General features: G+C 38.9%; 1 protein-coding gene across 1 annotated transcript in view; it reads right to left on the bottom strand.

The window, feature by feature from the left end:
- Nucleotides 1-25,117, bottom strand: part of LOC142344000 (uncharacterized) — a 75,809-nt gene extending 50,692 nt beyond the window's left edge. Inside the window, exons 1-3 of the mRNA XM_075395437.1 lie at nt 24,961-25,117; nt 24,669-24,800; nt 654-804 (exon numbers count right to left, since the gene is read on the bottom strand). Of these exons, the coding sequence (XP_075251552.1) occupies nt 654-804; nt 24,669-24,787 (270 nt within the window). The 5' untranslated portion in view covers nt 24,788-24,800; nt 24,961-25,117. The remainder of the gene's footprint in view (nt 1-653; nt 805-24,668; nt 24,801-24,960) is intronic.
- Between the last annotated feature and the right edge of the window lie 1,573 nt (nt 25,118-26,690).

Here is a 26,690-nt window from a genome sequence, read left to right as displayed (position 1 = left end):
CCAATAAATTCTGTCGAAAATTTAATTTTTACATTTGCAAAATAATCAATGCTACCTAATTTTGACGTTTATTTTAAATTATCCCAAATAGATGAAACTACTATAGGAAAACTTCAAAAATTTGACATTCGATGTCTGGCAAGTTGCCGTTCGATCGATTCCAAATGACGGCAAGACCGTTAGCGTGGGGGTTATTGAGGCAGGTATTGTCTATAAAATGTGAACAGAGGTTGCCAATAAATTCTGTCGAAAATTTAATTTTTACATTTGCAAAATAATCAATGCTACCTAATTTTGACGTTTATTTTAAATTATCCCAAATAGATGAAACTACTATAGGAAAACTACTACTTTCAATGCTGTATTCTAGTTTAAAATGATATCAGATTGCGTGAAGTCTCATCCATCGAGACGTCACCAGGAAAACTTCTCGGGTCGCACGTCCTACTTACTTGACTAACTGTATCCGTACAAAATAATTTGAATATATTCTGTTTCGCTCCCCCCCCCCCAGTGTTTTTGATGCCCCCAAGTACAATTTATCTGTTGTTATCTAGCACGTTACTATTTAAAAAATAGCACACCAACCTGGGGGAGTAAAAGTTATACGTCCAATAAGCTTGGGGGGGGGGGGGAGGGAGGAGATATCTTACTTTTATGAGGTTGAATAGTTCCTTGTATGTGAGACTGTATCCCTGTGCTAAAATGTCAACCAGAATAGACACGTGTGTTGGGTTCCTCTGTTTGAACACATCTATTTTTGTTAGGCTGGGTCTTTGCTCTAACAGGGTAGGAATCGAGAACCTCAAACACATGACCGTTCAATTTATAGAAAATGTATCGATCACGGCACCCCACAACCTTCTCGCCTCCTATCCCCTCCTCCCCCCCCCCTCCAATCGTATTCCCTCCACTCCTGTCCCTTCTTCCCCTCCCTTCCCACCCACCCCCATACCAGCTTAGTGGAGAGAGAACCTACACACCCTGCCCCAATAATATATGCAACTTTAACTTAATGAGGATTATTATGTTTATATTACAGCCAAGGGGTCTATAAAAGGAGAGAGCTTGAGATTGTGTTTAGATTGTGTTTAGAACATTAAGATCGCACCCTATAGCTTTCGCGAAGTGGAAATTCTACTTTGGAAAAAAAATATACATCAATTTTTAGCAAGGGTTTCAAAAAACACAATTGATTCGCTATATTTCCACTGACGAGTGTAAAAAAATATTATCAGATCTCTGAATCAGTTCTGAAATTAGATTACTGCAATTATTCTGTTTAAATCCCGGGTCAGTGCTAACTTAAAAAAAACAAAAAGTTATGTAAGATTAACGGTGAATGCGTTGAATTTATGTAAGATCTTCGCTTGAGGCGTTGAAAACAAACTATTGGCGTTTCTAAGCTTCGTCTTCCAAAATGTAGCGTTTCTATGGGTTTATTTTACTTAATTTTGCGTTTATAAGAGCAGAATTACAGTTAGCGTTTCAAAGCGTAGGCTTTGCATAATTTTGCGTTTCGAAGCGTAGATCTCATATGACTTTGCATTCAATATAGCGTTGATCGTACAAGAATTTGCTTTTTAGGCGTTGATATTACATAATGTTGGTTTAAATTTACTTTCAGCTTACAAAATTTTGCTTTTCTGTTGATTTTCCATTGTTTTCCGTTTCGAAACATAACATAACTTTCATTTTAATTTAGCGTTTATCGCATATTATTTTGTTTTTCAGAGCGTAAGATAAGATGTTTTTCGGGTTTCTACAAGAAGATCTTACTTAAATTCAACGCAAAAATTCAGGCTCTGATCTTAGATAATTGAGAGTTTAATTAAGCGCTGACTTCACAGGTACTCAACTTTTAATTTTTACGCTAAGAAAAAAGTACCTTCCTAACATAACTAACAAGGCGGCTCGGTAATGTGCGATGGCACATAAGGTTCCGACCCCGCCCATCCACAATTTTGGCATAATTGTCTACCAAATGAGGAACAGATAGAAAAACCCAAAAAATTATTTTTTGGGAATCCAAAAAAAAAACCAAAAAATGCACAAGTAATTTTCAACAAAGTTGTGTATGAACGATACGATAGCCTCCAAAGCAAACCACTCAGTGGAGTAAAAAATGATGCTTTAGATTGCCGAGATATGCCAATATTAAGAAAGCGAGTCAAGACGAAGAGCGAAATCAAACAACAACAACAACAACAACAACAACAACAACAACAACAACAACAACAACAACAACAACAAACATTAATTACATCAAAAAATTTATGTCCGTTTTAAAAAACGAATTTTAATAACACAATCAAAGTAGCGTCAAATCAAGCAAAAACTAAACAAAATAACCCATATATTACCAGAAAATATTTGGGACCAGTCCATAAAAGGGTTTGGTAACAAATAGACAAAAAAAAACAAAAACAGTAAAGTTAAAAAATTCGCTTATTTTTTTTGAAACAATTAACTTCAAATTAATGAAAACTATTAGAAATCAAGTAAAATATCCCTAAGGTTTACGATTACCAATGCTTCTATAGAAGGGCATTAGGACCATTCCTTATTTATTTTTTTAAGCGGCTAAAAGAATAACAAAAAAAAACAACAAACAAAAATTCAATTGAAACTTGCCAGAAAACGCTGTCAAAACCGTCAAGCCATATTTTGGCCCCCAAAAAATATTAAATTGCGTCTTCTTCAAAACGAGACAATTTAGTATGTGGCAATTCATTAGTGAGACTAGGTAACAAGTAGACAAAAAAGCGAAGGGCAAAAGTATGTAATACTTTTGATTTTTTTTTCGAAATAAAATCGCATCCAAGGTCATGAAAGACATTAATTACAAAAGAACTATTTAAATAGGGTCATTTATTCATCCAAAAAAAGCCCTCGAGATCTGATGTTATCCAGAATATTTCTTGCGTCTTCAACAAGAACGTCAAATATGAAAAAAAATCAAATTAATTTACTTTTTTTATGAAAAACCTGTGTCGAAGCCAGTAAGGTCATAACGAGTTCTTTAAAAATAGATTTTAGGACAGCAATCCATTTTGACACCTTCCCTTGACACCCATAATATCATATTAGAACTGTTATTAACTAACGAGATTAGGTAACAAAAAGATAAATAAAAAGAACAAAATTGCGAAGTTAAAATTTTTTTTAGTTTTGGTAAACGATTTTTTTCAAAATCATGAAAATCATCAGCTATCTACCAACTATCAGAATATCGGCTCATCTATTAGTCCATGAAAAACCAATGAAACCTATCACTATACACGAAATTTCATAGGACCGAAACGACAAAGTGAAAATGACAGTTACAGACAAAATTAAAAAATTCAATTAATTTCTTCAAGAAAGAGGTGTCGAGGCCGTTAAAACGATAATCTATATCATTCAAGATTTTATTATGTTCAGTTGTGCTTTATTTGGAACGCTAATAATGTGATATGAGAACTGTCAATAATGTGATAATGTGACAAAACTAGAAAACGTGAAAAATTGGCAAATATCTAATAACAAAAAAAATCTGAAATCTAGTAGTATCAAAGCAAGAAAACAATAACTTCAGGCTGAAAACCGCAACCGAGACTGAACTTTTTTAATCAAAAGAATGAAGAAGTTTTCTTTCTTTGCTGACACTAAGCTAGAACTTGAACAAATTAAGAAAAAAAAATAGAGGAAAAGTTAATTAAGCCATTATTTATTTAAAAATCATTTTTTTCTAAAGGTCCAAAAAGGACCATTCAAATAAAAAAATGAGCTTGGAGCTGCTTAGGAAGCCAATTGGACCTATCATTCCTGAGCTTTGAGTTGAGGTGTTCTGTTCTTTATTATTTAAAAAGGTTTTTTTTTCAAAAAAGACCGACTGATTACAATTCGATTTCTTTTTGGATTGTAACAATCCAAGATTGGCCCAAAACTGGCCCTGCTAATGCCTTTTATCCGCTAGGACAATTGATATTTCGAGTGTTGTAGATATAGATAATTTTTTAGTTGAAAACTCAAAAATAAAATCAGCATTTTTGATAATCAACGAGTAAAGTTAGCAAAAAACGGCGAAGTTTTAATTACAGAGCACTCGCAGCGGACGCTGAAGCAGGAGTAGCCCTCTTTTAAGTCTAAAAAGGTTGTGTGATTGTTGTTTGGGCGTGTACTGCCGGCTTTTCTAATCAAAGTGGACTAAAGTAGCTTATTTCGCGCTGTTTTTGATGAAAAAGGCTGAATTTTGAAATATTTATCCAGAATTTTTGACCACAAAAATTCAATCAAAACAATCAACAATGCTTGTTTGTCTTTAAAAATAAAATCAACGACACTATTCTTAAAAATTTTAACAATTTTTAGCAAAATTGGCGAAAATTTAGGCAACAATTCCGGAAAATGTGAATAAAAACAATGTGAAATCACTAATTTTCTCAGAAGTTTAAACCTCGATAACTCCCTGTAGAAAACGAAAATTAGAAAAATCTTTTTAATTCCATATTCTACGCTGGACGAGCTTTCTGATCATACCAGTCTCAACTCTCTACGATGAATATATCGATCGGCGAAAATTCACGGAACAAAAAAAACCCATTTGAGTATATAGTTCCTCCCCCCTCAAGAGGGTCGGAACAAATAGGTGATTTGGGTTTAGGTGGAGGGCCAGGATGGGTAGGTAGTTTAGAGGGGTTGGCTTAATAGGTTGATTTGGAGCGAAGACAGCTGGGGGAGGATTATGGGTTTGGGGGTGGGGAGAGGGGAGGTGAAGGACAAGTATGTGGGATATGGGGATAGGTGGGGGTTGGATAGAATTGTTGGGGTGTAATTTTATTGTGTCCTGTCAGGAAAAGGAGGGGTTGATATTTGAGTTGTAGATAAAAATTGCGTAAATGTTGCCCGGTACTCCTTCTTTTTACTCATTATTGTTTAACAAACAGAGAGAGGTTGTAAAATTGTTCCTCGAGAAGTTCACTGCTTTACTTGCCGAAAATCAACAAATTGTTTGTAACTAGAACTTACAGTAATAATCGCGTAAAACGCAATTTTTATTCATTCAGGAAAATAAACTTTCTAATTTGGAGCAAGTTTCAAAGTTTTGTTTTTGGAAAATGACATCATAATGAAACGGTAAGTCGACGTGCTTTTCGCTCGTTTTGTGACGTTTTCTAGTTCCCTTTAAGACACTTACCAAATTCAGTGAATTCTACCTGACAAATAAAAGTTCAATTTGTTCAATTTTAAGGTAAAAAGGACGAGGAATACTTTATAATATTTGCCAGAAGTAACATCCGGCGGCCCAGAAGATTATGGCGAATACAGGTGGAGCCTGTAGTTAATAAAACGAAAGCAGAACGTGCATTTTAGCGAATCCGTTATTAAGCTCCTTAAACCCAGCTTTTTTGTAGTAGTGCTTTGGATCATATTGTCAAACGATCCAAACCAAGTCGCCATTCTAAGGGTATGCTGCTGAGAAAGCGTGTGCTCCAAAAATCAGCAATAGAAAATATTCACATACTCGTTTTTAAATGAGCAATAGCGTAAGATTGAGCTCAGGCATAGCACTTGCCATGGTCGTATGATTACCTATCATAAATTGATTACGCGTGATAGCATTCAATTCGGTCGGTTCAACAGTTACGTTCCGAACGTAAAGAACTTCATTGCATACTCCACGAGACCAAAGAATAACGAGACAAAGTAATTCATTTCATTTTGACTCTGAAAAGTTGACTGTGAAATGCATGTATCTGTTTTTGTAATCTTGTCAACAGTTTTTTAAATTGATTGAGCAATTTGTTATTTAAAGTCCTTCCTTGATTAGGATAATTTATATGACACGCTGCTTTGTCAAACAAAATCATTGGGGTTAGTTCTAGTGATGTCGGCGTCACAACAGCTGCTGTTTGATGGACGAAATCGGCCGAGCTTTCTCTTGCGCAATTTTTAAAATTTAAAGGGAGAGAAAGGTAGGGTTTTTGTTCTGGACCTGATACGCATCTCATCTTGTGCTTTGGTTGCTGTAACGGCTGCTCCCCTTGTGTTTCACAAAGAAAGTTTTACACAGCCCAGTTCGTTCTGAGTGGTTACAAAATCTGTCTGGATACTTCGTTGATGCAGTTTGCTTTTGTAACTGTATATCCGCTCTGCTGTACTTACCGTTGCATTAACTACTCTGTTCGTAATTATTGGCTAATCTTGGTTTTTTCAACTATCAACTTGAACTGGATTGCTACAGATCACACAATTCGGGATCTCTTTATGTATACCAGTTCAATCCGATAGAAAAAACAAATCGAAGACAAAAATATATGTCTAAGACCTGTTTGTGCAAAAATATTTAAATTTAAACCTAAGTTGGCTTTTGCTGTTTGTACTCACAAGTTGAGAATACCAGAAGTTGGGGTTGTAACAGTTGAATTTCAGCTCCAATAATTCGTAGATACAAGACACAGTAACAGAATTTACTGCTCAAGAATAATATTTTGAATACAAGACACAGTAACAAATTACTGCTCAGGAATATTTCTAGTTCAAGACACAGTAACACGTTATTTACTGCTCAAGACAATTTGTTTTCGCAATATTTTGCTGAGTTATACTTTAAGCCGTTTTCTGCGGCTGCTACGTTGAGCTCTGTGTGTTGCTTTTGTTATTTCCCCCTGTGGTACGGTTGTACCTTATTTTAGTTCATATTCATTAAGTTGTACTAAATCATTTATTCTTGTCCTTGTCAGACTAAAGTCATCGTTCACATACAAGTAATTTACCGCCGACTAAAAAGTCAATATTTCAGATTGTTCACATCCCCCACTTTTGGTTATTTATGCATTCTTTTGAATCTTGTTACTGAATTCAGTTGCATTCAATCTAGTCTGTTTTGCACTAGTCGAGATCCTATTGGATTTGAGGAGGAATTCCTCTCTCATTAATTTTGTCTGCAATCGCAACACGATTGTTGCTAAGTCTAAAAGTGGTAATCCAATAATTCAGTAAAAGTTGGATTCGCACCTCGAATCCATTCACCTAACTCTAAGTGGATTTGTGACACGAATTGTATCTCTACAGTCAGAGATATCACACCCCCTTTTCTCTTTTTTCTCACGTGACAAACTGTAACTAGAACTAGAACTATAACTATTAAATGACTAGGACAACAGAAAGTGTTTTGTTTCTATTTTCCCGCTTACGCAAGCTTAGCGAGCTCAGCTCCAACATCGCTGGCCCTGTTTTCCTTCGTGAAAACATCTTCGTCCATTGATAGCACTGGAGCAAGCTTCACTACTGGTCTCTTGTAGTATCCAACTGTCGTTCGCATTTTCGCTGATCGAATCACTCCGTCGGAACCTTCAAAGGTTTCGGTTATTCGACCCATATTGTAATATCCACGTTTGTCACTGTCTTCCACTAACCACACAAGATCACCCTGCTGAAGACTTCTGTCCGTTGTGGTCTGCCGTTTCTTACGACTGTTCAACGTTGGCAAGTACTCTTTACGGAATCTGTCCCAGATGAGATCTGCGTAAGCTTGTGTTTGTCGGAAGAGCTTTCTATGATCAACAAATTGCTCTGCACCAGATAGATACGGTAAACAAAGGTTCTTGTTGCCAAGTAGGAAATAGTTTGGAGTAATAGCTTCTAAATCGGTAGCATCAGAACTGACTTGTATCAGCGGTCTAGCATTCAGCATCTGTTCAACAAGACACATCGTGGTTGACAGAACATCCTCTGTGACTGATCGATTGCCCAGCACTGCGTACATTGCCTTCTTGCAACTCCTAACCAGTCTTTCCCACACTCCTCCAAAGTGTGGTGCTGCAGGTGGGTTGAACTTCCATCTGATACCTTGTTGAATCAGATGTTCTTCAATTCGCACCTTGTTCCATGCTGCTATATACTCTGCCAGTTCTTTTTCAGCTCCAACGAAGGTTGTCCCGTTATCGCAAGTCATTTTGACCGGTTTGCATCTTCGTGCAATGAATCTCATAATTGCGTTCAGACAACTATCAGTGTTTAGTTTTGGTACAATCTCTATATGTACCGCACGTACAGTAAGGCATGTGAATAGACAGCACCAACGCTTTTCGTTTCTTCGACCAATCTTTACTGTGAATGGTCCGAAATAGTCTACGCGCACATTCCAAAATACTGTTGATGCGACTAATCGTTCTTCAGGTAGATCTGCCATTACTGGTGCCTTTGTTTGGGGTCTTCCCTTTCGACATCTAATGCATTTGTTTTTGATCGATCTCAAAGCATTTCGTATGTCTAGGATCCCGAATTTCTGCTGAACTAAGTTTCTGACATGTTCCGTACATTCGTGATGATTATTCTTATGTTCATTTTGCAAGAATAATTCAACTACATGGTGCTTCCAATGTAATAGTATTGGATGCTTGGTTTTGAAGTTCAATCGACTTTTACCTATTCTGCCCCGGGCACGAATAAGTCCTGGCTGGTCAATGAATGGTGAAAACTGGAAGATTTTGCTGTTTTTTGAAATTTCATTTTCAGCCTTGAGAGATTTCATCTCTTCAGCAAACTGTTCTCGCTGCAGTAGTCTGAAGATGCTTGCTTGTGCACCCTCTCTTTCTTCAACACTTAGTGTTTTTGTTGCCGGCTTGTGTTTTATAAATACGCGCTGTACGTATGCCATTGTATTTAATAGTCGATTGAAACTGCTAAATCGTTCCCACTGAATCATCGGCTTCTTCTCTTCAACCTTTGCTGAGAAGACCATTTCGTCGTTTTGTTCGTCTGAAGCAAATGTTTCATTGAACTGTTCAGGCCATTCGTTCTCTCGTTGCTTCAACCAGGCCGTCCCAGTGAGCCATTCGCTTCTCTTAAGTTCGTCAACATTGATCGCTCGTGTCCCGATGTCAGCTAGATTGTTAATGCCACTCACATGATTCCACTGTGAAACATTAGTTGTATCCAAAATCTCAGCCACTCTGTTTGCAACAAACACCTGTTGCTTACGGTGGGAGCTATGAATCCATTGCAGAACAGTAGTGGAGTCTGTCCAAAAGTTACAACTGTGAATCTTCGATTCGTGTTCCTTCATTATCTGTTCTTTAAGTCTCACCGCCATCACTGCTGCTTGTAGTTCCAAGCGTGGTATGGAAAAGTGTCTCATTAGTGCGACTCGGCACTTTCCGATTACAAATGCTAAGTCTGCTGAGTATTCTTAGGGCTTTGAACGTAGGTATGCCACAGCGCACATTGTGTCTTCAGATGCGTCGGCAAACACATGAAGTTCCCATTTCTCCTTGGCTGTGCTGAAGTATCTTCTATCAATGCTGGTTTCTGCTACTTCTGGAAGCTGCGCCTTCCACTTCAGAAACTCTTCTTCTTTGTTAGGTTCTACTGAGTTGTCCTAATGTTGTCCATTTTTGGTCCAGATGCTCTTCAGGAGTCGTCTCATATGGACACTGAATGGTGCAAACAGTCCAATAGGATCAAACACTGATGAAACTAGAGATAAGATCTTCCTTTGGGTGATTGGGGTCTCAACTTCTTTGCTTGTACCTCTACAAACCTGTAGACTATCATCGGTAATCGTCCACTGAAGCCCAAGCACCGATGACCCTTCCTGGCTGGGTTCTATTTCAACCTGCTTTGTTTTGCTGATTGATCTTAAGTCCTCTGGGATTGCGTTGGTTACCACGTCGCTGTTGGTGATCCACTTCTTCAGTTCAAATCCATGTTTTGAGACAAGAGGTTGCAGTTGCTTGAAAACCTTGATTGCTTCTTCAGGTGTTTCGACTGACTTGATGAAATCGTCCATGTAGAATTTGTTTTGGATTGTTCGTTATCGATCGCTACTCGCTTCAGAGCGTAGTTGGCACATGTTGGTGAACTCTTTGCTCCGAAGACATGACGCTGATACTCGTAAATTTGCACAAGTTCGTTCAATCTGAAGCAGCTTTTGTCCCGATCTGGAACTTGCACTTGAAAAAACATTGATTCAATATCTGCGGTTAAGGCAATTGGTCCTTCTCGAAATCTGAATATTGTTCTTATCATCCCGTGTAGCAAATCGGGTCCGGCTGACAACTTGTCATTTAGGCATACATCCTTGTATTTTGCTGCAGCGTTGCAAACACGGCGAACTTTACCCGGTTTGTTGGGGTTTAGTACTGGATGGTGTGGCAAATACCATTCCTTTCCGAAAGTGCCTTTGGCTTCCGATTTACCAAGGATCTTCACAAACCCCTTTTCAACATCTGTATCAATTGACTGTTGATACAATTCTTTTAAATTTGGGTCTCGTTGGAATCTTCGCTCCAGTGAGTAGAGCTGACCAAGGGCTGAGCCGTAGTTGTTTGGAAGATTGGGTTCTGGTTGACTTCAGAGCATGCCCACCTCGTACCGCTCGCCTGTAAATTTTCTTGTGTTCTCTAGAAACTTCTGAGCTTGCTGCTCTTTCTTCGATTGACTTACAACATTTATTTTGGAAGCATAAGTTTCTATGTCCCACCATGATTGGATATTTTCTGCCACTTTCACATCTTCTGTGAAGGCAAAATGACAAACATTTTGACTTTTCTTGCCTGTCATGGGACCACTGACTACCCATCTTAATTCTGTTAAGACGGCGAAAGGCTCACTTCGTGTTCCAATCTTATAGTCCAGTGGACGTTGAATTTCGTAGGCATCCTGTCCAAGTATGATGCCTACTTCCATCAGGTTGAATGTTCTGTTAGTGAGAACAATCAGGTGTCTGAATTTGTTCTTCAGTTCCTTGTAGTCATATTTTGTGTTTCCCAACGAAATTGATGGGTGTGCAAACGCTTCAATTGAATGCGCCTTTGAGTGTAGTCCCTTTATTGTGATTTGAAGAAAACTAGTAACTTGGTTACTCTGGTTGATTGTCGCTGCGCTTACGTTAACTGCGCGACTACCCTCGTCCATTTGGTTTTCTGAGTGCAGCAGTCTGTTGTGCTTTTTGGTAAATCCACTTATAACGCACGGGTGGACATTACAATCTTTGATTGCATGCCCTTTCCCCAGAAATCCATAACATAAGCGTTCTTTTCTCACTGCTGCATAGCGATCGGTGACATTCATATTCTTAAATATTGGACAGTTCCATATTTTATGAGTGCCATCCGCTAGTGGACAGTGGGTGTTTTGCGTCTGCTTGGTTTCTTGCAGGTTTGAACTTGCACTGAAGTTCGATGTCTACGAGAATCGCTTTTCTCTATTTGTGTTGCGTCGATCTTTTTCTTTCTGTTCCCCTTTAAACGATGAAAACCCTTCATGCACGAATGCCATTCGTGATAGCCATTTTTCAAACATGATTAGATCAGGTCAGTCCTTGTCTTTGTCATCGAGGTAGCTTATCAACTGCCATGTACAATGTCGAACTTGATTGCAAATCACCAATATGTTTGTACTCTTTGAGCACGTTCACGAAGTTAGATACAATAACAGAAAAATTAATCAGGCTGGTTGAATCATGAGGTTTCACTTGATTAGCTTTTCGCGGGCTCTCGAGCTGCGCATCTATAATTACATGCGGTCTTCCAAATTTTCTTTCTAAAATGTTCCAGGCAGCACTATAAAACTGTCCAGAATAGCCCATTCCGAGATTGCAGATTTTTCTATGCCTGTTAGCAGAGTCTTCAAATGGCTCATTTTCTCTGAGTCGGGAATCATGCGTTTATCTACTGTTGCTATGAACATGCTAGAGCACTCAGGCCACTCCAGCGGGTTTCCGTCAAAATTTTTCAACCTCAATTTTGGTAAACTACTGCCTGAATGTCTAGTGTTGTAGTGCCTTCCAGCTATCGGCGATATATCCCGCTCTTCAGCACTTACTGAGCGTTCACGAGAGTTTGGGTACCATGGGTAATGCCTATGCTTATTCCGTTCAGGGCTGACGTCGAAGCGAGCTCTTGGTCGAATTGGTGTTTGCGTGTCGTTCATCGAATTCGCCCACTCCGAGACATCTCTCCCTTTTGGGGTCCAATTGAAAGGTGACTTGTCACGCGCCTTAGTCGATTGAGAACGTAAGTCATCTTTCTCCAATGCTGTTCTTTGCAATTGGCGCTCTAGGTCTCGCTCCTTTTGCCGAAGCTGATGTTGCATCTCTAGTTTTCATTTGCATTTCTAGCTCCAACCTCTTTCGATCAAATTGTGCTCGTTCGATTTGCAACTTTCTTTCGAATTCAATTTTGAATTCCTTCATTCGTTCTTCAACCCGACGTTTCACTGAAGATGTATCCGAAACGTTCTCTGTATCCTGGTTGATTGTCTGTACGATTCGTGTAACCGTATTCGTCGTTGCATAGCTTGTGCTATCATGGTTTTGGTTAAACTCTGGAATTCCAACGTTTTGTTCTATCTGATGCACATTATTCGCAGGCGGTTGCTCTCCATTGGCATGAAGAGTTAACTGGCTTTGCTGGCTTGACATGTTTGTCTCTCCGTGGATATACGGTAACCACTCTGCGTTCAAATATTGAAAGTTTTTTTCTGTCTCAAGTTTGAGTTTTAAAGAAATATCTGGGTCTCGGAGAGTCTCAGCTTTCTTATTCACAAGTTTTCGAACGCTGTCGTCCAATTGCAGTATCTGCTGATAAAGAGTCTTGAGCTTGCTCGGTCGATCTTGATTCTTAATGAGCTCAAAACCTTCTTCCTGTTTCTCAATCCAGTTGTTTCGCAAGTTGTTGATCTGACTATCCAAAACGCTTTGACTCTGTGACGGAGTCACTTCTTGTGTACTTTGGGACTGCAGCTTGAATCTCTACAGCTCCTTTGTTTATTTGCTTTAATTGAGTTATGCTTTTCAAAGTTCTTATCTGCTTTGCCTAATTGGCTTTGCGTTGTTGAATTGCACGTTGAGTTTTGTTCTCGTTCGTCGATGACTTCGTCACTTCGACTGTTGGGTTGGACAGCAGTTTATTCCACTGTCTGGGTCGGCGGACCAAATGTAACGGCTGCTCTCCTTTTGTTTCACAAAGAAAGTTTTACACCGCCAAGTTTGTTCTGAGTGGTTACAAAATCTGTCCGGATACTTCGTTGATGCAGTTTGCTTTTGTAACTGTATATCCGCTCTGCTGTACTTACCGTTGCATTAACTACTCTGTTCGTAATTATTGGCTAATCTTGGTTTTTTCAACTATCAACTTGAACTGGATTGCTACAGATCACACAATTCGGGATCTCTTTATGTATACCAGTTCAATCCGATAGAAAAAATATCGAAGACAAAAATATATGTCTAAGACCTGTTTGTGCAAAAATATTTAAACTTAAACCTAAGTTGGCTTTTGCTGTTTGTACTCACAAGTTGAGAATACCAGAAGTTGGGGTTGTAACAGTTGAATTTCAGCTCCAATAATTCGTAGATACAAGACACAGTAACAGAATTTACTGCTCAAGAATAATATTTTGAATACAAGACACAGTAACAAATTACTGCTCAGGAATGTTTCTAGTTCAAGACACAGTAACACGTTATTTACTGCTCAAGACAATTTGTTTTTGCAATATTTTGCTGAGTTATACTTTAAGCCGTTTTCTGCGGCTGCTACGTTGAGCTCTGTGTGTTGCTTTTGTTATTTCCCCCTGTGGTACGGTTGTACCTTATTTTAGTTCATATTCATTAAGTTGTACTAAAACATTTATTCTTGTCCTTGTCAGACTAAAGTCATCGTTCACATACAAGTAATTTACCGCCGACTAAAAAGTCAATATTTCAGATTGTTCACATCCCCCACTTTTGGTTATTTATTCATTCTTTTGAATCTTGTTACTGAATTCAGTTGCATTCAATCTAGTCTGTTTTGCACTAGTCGAGATCCTATTGGATTTGATGAGGAATTCCACTCTCATTAATTTTGTCTGCAATCGCAACACGATTGTTGCTATGTCTAAAAGTGGTAATCCAATAATTCAGTAAAAGTTGGATTCGCACCTCGAATCCATTCACCTAACTCTAAGTGGATTTGTGACACGAATTGTATCTCTACAGTCAGAGATATCACATGGCGCAGTCAGCAACTAAAGAACGTGCACTCTTGGGAATCGAGCCCTTTTGGGATAAACCAACACTTGAACCTCCATTGCGATGGGATCGATTGCAGATCATGCTAAAATTGGCTATCATGGCTAAAGAAGGAATTTCAATTGACACCCTCCTTGACGACCCTGCGGACAAAGTCACTCTACCCCCAGAACCCATTTACGAGGATGATGTCGAAAATAGCACAGCTCAAAGTGAACGAGATCGACGTACCAGAAACGAACAGCTCAAAAATTCGTGACTTAATAGATGTCAAAAAATAGAACTTGTTGGCATACTGTGTGGAGAAAAACCTTGGAAGTACTGTGATAGCAAAGCAGTCTCTCTAATATACCTCAGCTTGGGAATGGAAGGGAGACGAATATTTGGTTCGCAAGAACCGAGTATCCAGATCGATAGAGTGACAACAAAAGTTCTTTGGGATTGTCTTGATAGTGTGTTCACTAAACAAAGAAATATCACATTTGATCGATACACATTTCTCACTCGAAAACAAATGAAAGGAGAACCTGTGGAAAAGTTCTACGGGTGTCTTCGAGAGTTGTCTCTAAACTGTGATTTGGGAAGTCACGAGGAGTCGATCATTCGGGATGTCTTCATTGCTATTATGCAAGATGGTGAAATCCAAAGGGAGCTACTCAAAGAAACACGGACGGCTAAAAAAGCTCTCCAGGTTGCAATGAACATTGAAATGAGAATACAAAACCAGTTGAAAATTTCTGGAACTCCAATTCCCAACACTACAAATGAAATTTCAAGTCAATCGATAAATAGTGTTCAAGGATCGTGGAATAGAACCCGAGCACCGACAAACCAATTTGTCAAACCTACGATTTGCCCGAATTGTGTCTATGGCTGGACTTCTTCTCATAGACAAAACTGTCCTGCTCGTGGAAAATCTTGTAAAAATTGTGGAATCGCTAATCACTTTGCAAAAGTTTGTCGCAAACCAAAACAATCTAGTAAACCAAAACCTAGAGTTAACTATGTAGATGACTCGGTTTCTGAGGCGGCTACAGTAGGCACTTCAACAACGGAGGCGGAACAAGTTAACAATATCAGCAAGCTTCTACAGCAGAAAAGCATTTACGATGCCAACCACGACTCTGATTACGATGATTATAACGATAACTGTGTAGCTGCAATTTCCATCAAAACCGACACTCTTGAGGTAGAACCCGTAAATTTAGTCATTTGTGTTGGAAATACATACACAAAAGCATTGGTGGATTCGGGCAGCGTATGCACTATTGTAAACAAAAGTCTGGCGGACACAGTGGTGTCCGAATGCAACGAAAGCTATTGGGTACAGTCACCCGAAATACATGATCTGAAAACCTTTTCTAATGATATAATCAAGATTGTCGGTGTAATCAAAACATCAATAAAGTGTAATGACTGGATAGCCACGGGCTTTGATGTAACTGTCGTGGAAGACGGTCACCCACCCATCATTGGACGAGATCTCTTTCCAAAGCTAGGCTTTTCTGTTATTCAATTGAAACAAGTAGCAAATATTGATCAAAATCAATGTCCATTCAAGAGGCAGATCTCTTTTGATTTTCCAGATCTCATCACCCGTGTCTGTAAATATTTAAAACATTCAGTAAAGTCAACTTTTCATAATGAATTTACACCTACACATCAAAAAGGGCGACGAGTTCCAATTAACTTACAACCACTAGTTAATATAGAACTTAAAAAACTACTTGACGAAAAACACATCATATAATTAAACAGTTGTTCAGATAAAAATTTTATTTCACCTATAGTCATTACAGTTAAAAGAGATAAAACAGTTAATTTAGCTTTAGATTCCAAAATCTTAAATAAATCTATTCATAAAAACAAATATCAAATGCCAAATGTTGATAATTTGAATGACACAATTCAACAGAATTTGAATACATCCGCATCACAAGAAACAGCATATTATTCAACACTGGATTTGAAGTACGCATACAGTCAACTTAAATTAGACCCGGAAACGGCTCAACACAGTAACTTTAATATTATTAGCGGTGAGAGAACTGGAACATACCGTTTTATTACAGGTTTCTACGGTTTAACTGATATGTCAGCAGCTTTCCAAAAAGTGATGGATTACACTTTAGTCGGACTTCAAAATACCTATTGTTTTCTGGATGACATTATAGTAGTTAGTCGTGGTTCTAAAGATGACCACTTAAAACTCGTCTATAAATGTTTAAAGAAATTAGATGAGGATAACTTACTAATCAACTTACCTAGATGTCATTTTGCAGAAACCGAAATTGAATGGTTGGGACATAAGTTTAGTCAATTAGGAATAGCTCCACTTGAGTCAAAAACAGCGGCAATGGCTTCACTATCAGCACCTAAAAATTTAAAACAACTTAGATCTTTCTTAGGTTCTGTTCATTACCTCGGAAAATTTATCCCTAATTTGTCCCAATTGTGTCATCCCCTTCGTCCCTTATTAAAAAAAGAACACAAAATTCATTTGGAACACTGAACACGATACGCACTTCCAAGCAATCAAAGATGAAGTTGCAAACACCACAGAAAACACACACTATAATCCTCACTTGGAAACGCGGATCAAATGCGACGCTTCAAGAGCGGGTTAAGAAGCAGCATTAGAACAACGTTCGCCTACGGGCTGGCACACAGTTGCATTTGCATCTCGTTTCCTCAACTCTAATGAGGAACGCTATAGTTTTAATGAACTAGAATTATTAGGTGTGGTGTGGTCTGTAGAATATTTTAAATATTACTTATTTGGCAAATCATTCACAATTATCACTGATCACCGAGCATTACTATCCATTATGAAAGAACATAGATCAAATAAATCCTATAATAGTAGATTAACACGTTGGATCGATCGTCTTTTACCTTTTGATTTTAATATTGAACATATACCCGGTGCAAAAATGGGGCTGGTAGATTATATTTCGCGCCAACCAAATCAAAAAGCAAAAGTTACAAACAAATACGACGAGGAATTTGCGGTAGCAACAATTACCCGCATTCGTGACGCGATTGCTGCAATTTATGTAAATACCACACCACAAACCTGTCAATCACAGCACTTTAACAGCGCTACTCACATAAATTCCACACGTGCCTCGCATCCTCGCTTAACAAACTGTTCTAAATTGCTTTCTGCCATTAATCGTAACACAACTCAGTTGCTTCTTGAAAACTCTGCAAACGCAGCACAATTCCAAACTCTCTCTACTAGTAGTACAAAGCCAGTTCAAATCCAGCCTCATCTTAATTTCCCATCATACACATCACATATCCATTCAATTCATAACCACGCAATGAGCAGCTCTGCATCTAATCCGCAAACTCCCCCTACACACAGCAGGGTCACGTCCCAATCTACCCCCAATTCAGGAGTAAATACCACCCGCTCATGGAATGAAGGTCAAACGTCACCAAACTTGGAACTGTCAGAAGAAGAGGTCTTTGAGAACAATTTAACACAACTATTCACAAAGGGATTCCTGGCAGTCCTCACCAGTAAAGACGCAGTTCTGAAGGAAGTCCGTGACTGCATCCTTCAAAACGACCCCCAAAGGTGTAAGGAAGTGAATCCTTATCTCTTCTCGTACTGGAGGGATTTACATGTCCGCTCGGGATGTGTTTGTGTGGACGAACGCGTAGCGACTCCACATTCGATTCAAGACGCGGTCGTGGAAAGCCTCCACTTAACACATCCGGGAAGTTGGGGCATGATAACGCTCGGGCAATACGCGTTCTGGCCGTATATGCACCGAGAAATTTTGAACAAAGCGGCCCAGTGCAAGCCTTTTACTGATACTGGTAAGAATCTTAAACCTGTTATTCCGGCGTCTAAATGGAATCCTTTATTGCCATGTACAGAGCCGAATGAAGAAATACAAATTGATTTTGGAGGTCCAATCACCAATGAAAAAGATCAAGATATTCATTTTCTTGCATGTATTGATCGTTTTTCTAAATATCCTTCTGTAGAAGTATTTGATGAAGCTAAAGGACCCAATGTTCTTAAATTTTTAGACGACTACATTCAAATTCACGGTGTCCCTCGAAACATTAGATTAGATCAAGCACGTTGCCTAATAGGTTATAAAGTTAAAAACTTTTGTAAACAACATAATATTAATATTCTCACTGCCTCAGCAAATGATCATAGAGCTATAGGATTAGTGGAGCGTTTGATACAAACTATTAAAAGACGCTTAGGCTGTATGAAATTAGACAATAGAAATAATACATTCACAATTAAAGAAGCAATAAAGTCAATTGTATATCAATTACGTATATGTAAACAAAAGACAACAAACCTAACACCTTTCCAAGCACATTTTGGAAGAAAGCCAAACACACCACTGAGTAATATAAGTACAACACCTAAATCATCTAACTTATCATATGAAAACATTCTTCACCACTATTTAGACGCTGATACCGTCCCAGTTGAAGACTACTTGGACAAAAATGGATGGGTGACGGGGGATCGCAGTGATATCTTGATTGACGAGGCCATGCAGAGAGCTAAGGTAGACGCAGGTCGCCGCTACAATGGTGATCACAACAAGTCTGTCTCCCGTTTCATTCTGCACCCAAAATTGAATAATCCGATCCCACGGACAGAGCAGTCACTGGACCTTAAGTTGGCTCGGAAAGTAACGAAACGTTCAAAACGAGACCTTCGCGGACTCTGGGAAACCCTGGCCCCCGGCAGTACAGTTGTCCGTACATCTAATACTACTACAGTCATTAAGGAACCAGGAGTACCGGAGGTCAGTGTTCGAAATAGCGATATTGCTAAGTTCGGCACCCGTGCCGAACGTAATACCGAGTTATGGGAATACGCTAAAAGTCGACCTCTGCCGTATGAAAAAACGACCGAGGAAAAGATTGCGCAACATACCAAAGACTTGAAGAAAAAATTCCGCGGGAAATTAAAATCGCCCCAACCAGTCTAATGCAGCATCGGGAGTCTCATCTCCGAACAGCAACATTTCTAAAGCCATGGCGTCTAGAAAACCCCGAAAACCCCAAGCAGGAGGTAAACGTTCTCGTACTACATCTGCCACGCTGAACACCTCCAATGCTTCATCTATTGCTGCCTCCTCTGCAACATCATCGGTTGCCTCTCCATCAACCTCTCACACTAAACGTAATCGCCGCGCGCCTGACTACTACGGATTTGAAAGTTCGGTGTGTTCTTTGAGTGACGATTCGGCTGCTCCTGTCTCTAAAAAACACAGACCCGCAAATCCTGTGATAGAAACTATCATTCAGGAAGAAGCAGCACAGCCTCCCGTTCCTGATACGAATTACGAACTGCGAGTGGTGAGCCCTCCTGCGCCCCCTCCAGTGGGAACATGGTCACCTGTGGATTATGACTATGACGATTATGCACGGGAAATAAGTATGAGCGTCTTTGACGCCGAAAACAAAATTTGAATCAAAACTGCTTAAACTTTCATCATTAATTGTTCAATTGTTAAAATTTAAATTCTGTAATTTTTCAGTTAAATGTAGAATTGTATCACTTTTCCACTCATTTCATGTTTAGTGTATACCTTAAATTTATGTTCGTGTTGGGTATTCTTTAGTTAAATTTGATGTTGCTCATGTAACCATATCTCCTGTGTTATACTTTTGCTGGATTTGCATCGCGATTGTGCTTTAATTTATATTGCGTGCATACATTTTACTGTAAACGTTGACAGTTTACATTGATTTAATTTATTTCCACAATCGGGCCACCTTTCCACTATTCCTCAGCTACTTGTCTGTTGTTGCTCACAATCTTTATTATTTATAATAACCAGTACATATGTTAATATTATCATAAATTTTTCACTATTGCAGTTTAAAATTTTGCTCAGCCCAGGATATGTGGTACGGTTGTACCTTATTTTAGTTCATATTCATTAAGTTGTACTAAATAATTTATTCTTGTCCTTGTCAGACTAAAGTCATCGTTCACATACAAGTAATTTACCGCCGACTAAAAAGTCAATATTTCAGATTGTTCACATCCCCCACTTTTGGTTATTTATGCTTTCTTTTGAATCTTGTTACTGAATTCAGTTGCATTCAATCTAGTCTGTTTTGCACTAGTCGAGATCCTATTGGATTTGAGGAGGAATTCCTCTCTCATTAATTTTGTCTGCAATCGCAACACGATTGTTGCTAAGTCTAAAAGTGGTAATCCAATAATTCAGTAAAAGTTGGATTCGCACCTCGAATCCATTCACCTAACTCTAAGTGGATTTGTGACACGAATTGTATCTCTACAGTCAGAGATATCACACCCCCTTTTCTCTTTTTTCTCACGTGACAAACTGTAACTAGAACTAGAACTATAACTATTAAATGACTAGGACAACAGAAAGTGTTTTGTTTCTATTTTCCCGCCTACGCAAGCTTAGCGAGCTCAGCTCCAACAGTTGCGCTACTGATTTTAATATAATCGACGGAGCCAGTGCCAGTTGAACTGGGAACAAGTATGTTTTCAATCAGTCAGGTCATTCAAACCGCTGCATAGTCAGTACAAATCAGTGGACATACCCCTTATGTCAGCATCAATCGGATCATAACTCGTGATCACCTGATTCCATTTTTCCGCAGTGGTATCTGGTCTCAAATTTGGCCAATCTGGGTTGCAGTAAATGTTGGCGTTTCCCAGCTGAATTTAAAAACTGCAAAAAATCTAGAGCTATCTGTCCATATGCTGAATATACCCTCAGGAACCGTCAGCTATTTCTTTTCAGGTAACAAGTAAAGAAGCTTAATGCAGCTTTGTCATCAGCGTCATAGGTGCTGCAAGGGCTTTGTCCAGAAGAATTGCAAGTTCTGCTATTGTTCAAAGGAAATGAGAATGTACACTAGCGCGTAGGAATGAGTCTGTCTTAACTTTTTGGTCAATCTAATAACCAAAAAAAAAACAGCTCAAGATAATTGAAAATACCAGGACAATAATTCTTTAATATGTTGCTTTCGGCTAATTTGGCTAGCTCGGCAATCCATGAATGAAAAGTTTTAACAGTATTTGTTGGTTACTAATCATCCAGATGACGACCATAATTACGCCAAATGTCTTTCAACATGAAAGTAGTCCTAACAGTGAAAATAGAGACGAGAGTATTTGAATCAGCTACTAGACGCCAAATTAAAATCAAATGGCCACTTCAATTTCTGAATGATACTGCTGATTATAAGCCCACACCCATTTAGGGTATCATATAGGTGATCCCACCAAAGTCCGAATTGACAACACTAAATTTTCAGTGCATTACTCCCATCGCAACCTGAACGAACGATACTTCTGTAACCCTAATCCTAATCTATCAACAGAGATGGCTGTACTTGAAACTAAACAGCTTAATAACGGGAATTTGGTCTGCAATAAACTAAAAACAACAATTAAGCTATCGCTAACTTTTGAGTTAACTGGGAGCAATTTATACAGAAACATTACATAATATATAATTTCGAACCTAACAGGTGAAAAACTGAATTGTTGTTTTCTAATATTTTCTAATTTTGTACTAATTAGTTTTGTATATACCTCAAAAATGTGTTGAGAGATGGAAATTTTATATGGATATACCTTTTCAATGTTAGTTAGTTCTAATTCTACATGGAATTTTCATATTTGAAATTTGTGGTTCATAACGCGTTCCTTTAGATATTCAACGGCCTAGACAGATGATTAATCAGTTCATCCGTTTAGACAAATAGTTGCAGCAATTTTAGTTGCTCATGATGTAAAGATTTCCTTTTGAAGTTTGCATTTATGTGATCAAACTATGATCAAGAATTAATTCAACTTTTTTTCTGCTCTAAATTTATTTTCGATTAGTGAGCTAGTTGGTTGCAAATTCAATCTATTCTATTAAATCTTGTTTTGACATAATAAATAAATAAGCGTCATTCGCATCATGAAGAATAGAGCGAAATACCATTCAAACTTTGAGACAGTTGACAGCGAATTTGCTTCGCTAATTCCACGTCGTAGTTTAAATTAGTAAATTAGAAATTCATACAGCAGAATCCGACGAATATCCTGCGTGGAGATAGCCATATTGTCTCAAAAAGTTTTTAGAGTCCCGTGAAATTGATGTGCGCAATGTATATCTTGCCAGCTGCATTGCGCAAAATTTGAGTAGTTAGGACACATAGATGTTGTTTACTCAATTCATTTTTATTTTCGATTTTTTCACTTCAATAGCGGCACCAGTATCAATTGTATAAAAAACGAATTCTAATTTTTCAAATCATCTTGTTGTTGCGGTACGATAAATGGGACGACAAGCTAAGGTATTTATGCCCAAAGTTCCTCATCGAATAGTCACTGTCATACGGGATGGATATTATCCTCAGAATACCCATCACCGTCTTTAGTTCATGTTTTCCATTTGAAGGGCAGGTGCTTTAATTTAGTTAGTTAATTTCAGTTCATCATGCTTTCAACCCACTTTAATGTCTGTTCATAATTTAGACAGGAAACTGTCTGTTCACACTGCAAACATTTTGTTAAGTTCTTCCTGTTCCGTGATTAATTCGTGAAATAAAGTTATTTCCTTTTCAATTTCAATTTACTAATTTCATTTGTCATTCTCCAATTTGCATCGCTATAATTCAGTTTCAATTTAACTTTAGTAAATCGCTTTCAAATACGCCTGCTCAATTGAGATTGAGCCATTCGCACCGCGAATAACCGATTCCAAGTTGAGGATTCAAATAGCCTAAAGATAATTGGCAACCGCGACGCAATTGCCCTAGCTCAGTGGTTTGATAAGAATTCGCGACTCGATTGATTAACACAATAGTAATCGAGCATAACAGTCACCAAAGTCAGTGACTTTAACATGGAAATTTGGAAATGTAAGAGTTTGGATCAAGTTTAATCCGAATAAAGGAAGACGAAATTATTTCTTATAATTAGTGGGATGTGTCATATAGCGCTCCCTTAATCAAGGTAAGCATGCCATAAAGGGGGACAATATCATTTTCTGAGGGGCTATAATGGGAACGACCCCAAAATGTAATCCGGGGATATTAATTTTAAAAAACTTGCTCAAAAAATGGGGTGTTTCCCATTATAGCCCTCCCCATGAAATTATAGCCCCCCATTATGGTAAAATTATCATGTTTGGGAGGGGTGGGGGCTATAGGTTATCTGACCACTAAGCCTGGGGGAGGGCTATAATTGGAAAGACCCAAAAATGTGTTCTATACAGTACCACGTTACCAAGAAAAAATATGGATATTTTTTGATGTCCCCAACACCCAACTTCATAGGTGCCTATTACTTGCATCCCCGAGACGCATGTGCCATATTATTTAGTACTGTTTTATTATGCAATGGCACGTGCTCTGCTGCACTAACTTGGGGTGCATAACGGGGTCTTTTTCTGAGGGGCTATATTTCTGAGGGGTGCATAACGTTCTGAGGGGTCTTTTTCTGAGGGGTGCATAACGGGGTCTTTTTCTGAGGGGCTATAATGGGAACGACCCCAAAATGTAATCTGGGGATATTAATTTTTAAAAACTTGCTCAAAAAATGGAGTCTTTCTCATTATAGCCCTCCCCATGAAATTATAGCCCCCCATTATGGTAAAATTATCATGTTTGGGGGGGGTGGGGGCTATAGGTTATCTGACCACTAAGCCTGGGGGAGGGCTATAATTGGAAAGACCCAAAAATGTGTTCTATACAGTACCACGTTACCAAGAAAAAATATGGATATTTTTTGATGTCCCCAACACCCAACTTCATGGGTGTCTATTATTTGCATCCCCGAGACTCATGTGCCATATTATTTAGTACTGTTTTATTATGCAATGGCACGTGCTCTGCTGCACTAAGTTGGGGTGCATAACGGGGTCTTTTTCTGAGGGGCTATATTTCTGAGGGGTGCATAACGTTCTGAGGGGTCTTTTTCTGAGGGGTGCATAACGGGGTCTTTTTCTGAGGGGCTATAATGGGAACGACCCCAAAATGTAATCTGGGGATATAAATTTTTAAAAACTTGCTCAAAAAATGGAGTCTTTCTCATTATAGCCCTCCCCATGAAATTATAGCCCCCCATTATGGTAAAATTATCATGTTTGGGGGGGGGGGGGTGGGGGCTATAGGTTATCTGACCACTAAGCCTTGGGGAGGGCTATAATTGGAAAGACCCAAAAAATGTGTTCTATACAGCACCACGTTACCAAGAAAAAATATGGAAATTTTTTGATGTCCCCAACACCCAACTTCATGGGTGCCTATTATTTGCATCCCCGAGACGCATGTGCCTTATTATTTAGTACTGTTTTATTATGCAATGGCACGTGCTCTGCTGCACTAACTTGGGGTGCATAACGTGGTCTTTCCAATTATAGCCCCCCATTAATGTGTGTATATATATATATATATATATATATATATATATATATATATATATATCATGATGGGGGCTATAGGTTATGACCACTAAGCGGGGGGGGGGGGGGGCTATAACGGAACGACCCGCATAACTTACTGGGGTGGCACAAACGGAAGAGTTATAAAAGTAGTGTGTGTGTGTTTGAGTGTGTGTGTGTGTGTGTGGTGGGGGGGTTTAACCCTTATGCAGGTGGGAGCAGATCCTAATTTTAGAAAATTGTCCAACCTGTGTGAACTGTAGTAGTCATGTGCATCATTAAGGGTTTTAACGATAGATGGTTTTGACTTGACATCGTGGGTTGAAATACGCCGTGGCTTCACTGCTGCCGCATCTTGCTTTGCCATCCTCACAAAAGCACTTCAACAGATTTTCCTCTTCTTCCCCATTATAGCCCCCCCCCCCCAGCTTAGTGGTCAGATAACCTATAGCCCCCCCCCCCCCCCAATCATTGTAATTATACCATAATGGAGGCTATAATTTCATGGGGGCTATAATGGGAAAGACCCTATTTTACAACCTTCTGCTTATTTGACCTCTCGGTTACGACATAAAGTTTGAGTATAGCTCTTCAAGATGATGATTTCCAATGAAATAAAGCGATAACTTAATGAAGTTCTGTATGTAACACTTGCTAAGAAACCTTCATTAAAATAATAATAATAAAAATCTGAAAGCACGTGCGAAATGATCCATATTCTTTCTATAGAATGATGTAATGGTGGGCTGAGATTTGAGGAAGTTTGTGAAAATGCCGCTCAAAATTTGGATCTTTTACGTTCGTGCCCTCCGACCAGCAAGTTATGCAAACCCCCGTTTCAGAGCACGTGTCATTATATAGTAAATCATCTTGTAAAAATATGGCACGTGCGCGTGTGGATGTAAATAATATGCACCCACCAAGCTGGGGAGGGGGCACACGGAAAGGAATCTAAAATTCGGATCTATTCTGTTTCGCCCCCCCCCCCCGTGTTTTTTATGACTCCCAGTTACAAAAGTTACAAATTATATGTTGTTATATAGCACGTTACTATGCAAGAAAATAGTGCGTGCGCCTGGGGGTCATAAAAAATTTGTGCTCACTAAGCTGGGGGGGGGGGGGGGGCAAAACAGAATAGATCCGTAAACTTCTTATATCTTTATATGCTGCAAGTGGTTGGTAAGGAAATAAATGCAGTAAGAGTTGGACTGGCATGAGATTGGCCGGGGACGCGGATTTTTATGAAATATCAGCGGTAAATAGCGTCGACAGGATAGAAAAAGCACCGGAAATATTCAAGATGAATAATTTACCGATGAATGTGTTGAACTTAGAGGAATAAAAAGGAAAGATTGAAGATCGCTGGCCCGAGCACGGCCCGAGAGCAAGCCCTTCCGCTAAGCCTTGCCCTCCTCCTGACTACTCTAAGGTTTATGTCCTTGTTCTGCAGTGGGACAACCTCACTTCTTCTGTCGCTATTGAACTAAAGGGAAAAGGATAGGTGCGTTTATAAGACTGTATTGGGCTCCGTTTTTTTTGAGAGGATTCCTGGACAGAGAGTCAAGTACCATCATTAGTTGATGCTCCAAAAAAGCCCTAACTCCGATTTTAAATTTTTCAGTCTTCCCATGTCATACTTTTCTATATGCCTTATGTTTAAGCCAAATTAAAGTTTGGTTTCTGAACTATGATCATTCGTTTTAGAATTTCCTACCGAATGGAGATTGAACTCAGAATTACCAGACTCTTCAACATCATCTTTATAATGTTTGCTCACAAAAATTTAATCAGAACAATCCTCACATATTTCCAAAGAAAAGGAGATATACAATAGCAACTCCATTAAAAACGCAAAACAATTTGTTTTTTTATGCTATCAACCGCCTGAGCCCGCTCCAAATTCTTCTCAATTGTACTTTTTTATATTCATTCCATTGTTTTGGGAAATGGCCCTTTCAAACGCCTTCAGTTTGTCCCCGTGCAGTTGCAGCTCTGGAGTCGCCAAAACAACTAGGCGTAAAAAGGCGGCCTCGTCCACAATGCTCACGGTTCAGACCGTTGCCTCCTCAACGAAAAAAACAGACAAATTACTCAATTCTCTATTACCGGTGTTCAGGGGATGCGAAGTATGAAGAGTGGGAGTCTATAGCGATTGTGGGCGCCGATACATAGACTAGAGACAGCATCAAATGTAATGGAGGAAGGGGAAGCTGTAGCGGTGGCTGCAGCAGTGGAGGACATGTTGAAAGGAGAAGAATGACCACTGATTT

The sequence above is a fragment of the Convolutriloba macropyga genome, chromosome 8 (assembly GCF_964194025.1).
Source record: "Convolutriloba macropyga chromosome 8, txConMacr16.3, whole genome shotgun sequence".
NCBI classification, from domain to species: domain Eukaryota; kingdom Metazoa; phylum Xenacoelomorpha; order Acoela; family Convolutidae; genus Convolutriloba; species Convolutriloba macropyga.
Note: the sequence above shows the minus strand (reverse complement) of the source record. Positions and strands in the feature narration are given on the sequence as shown.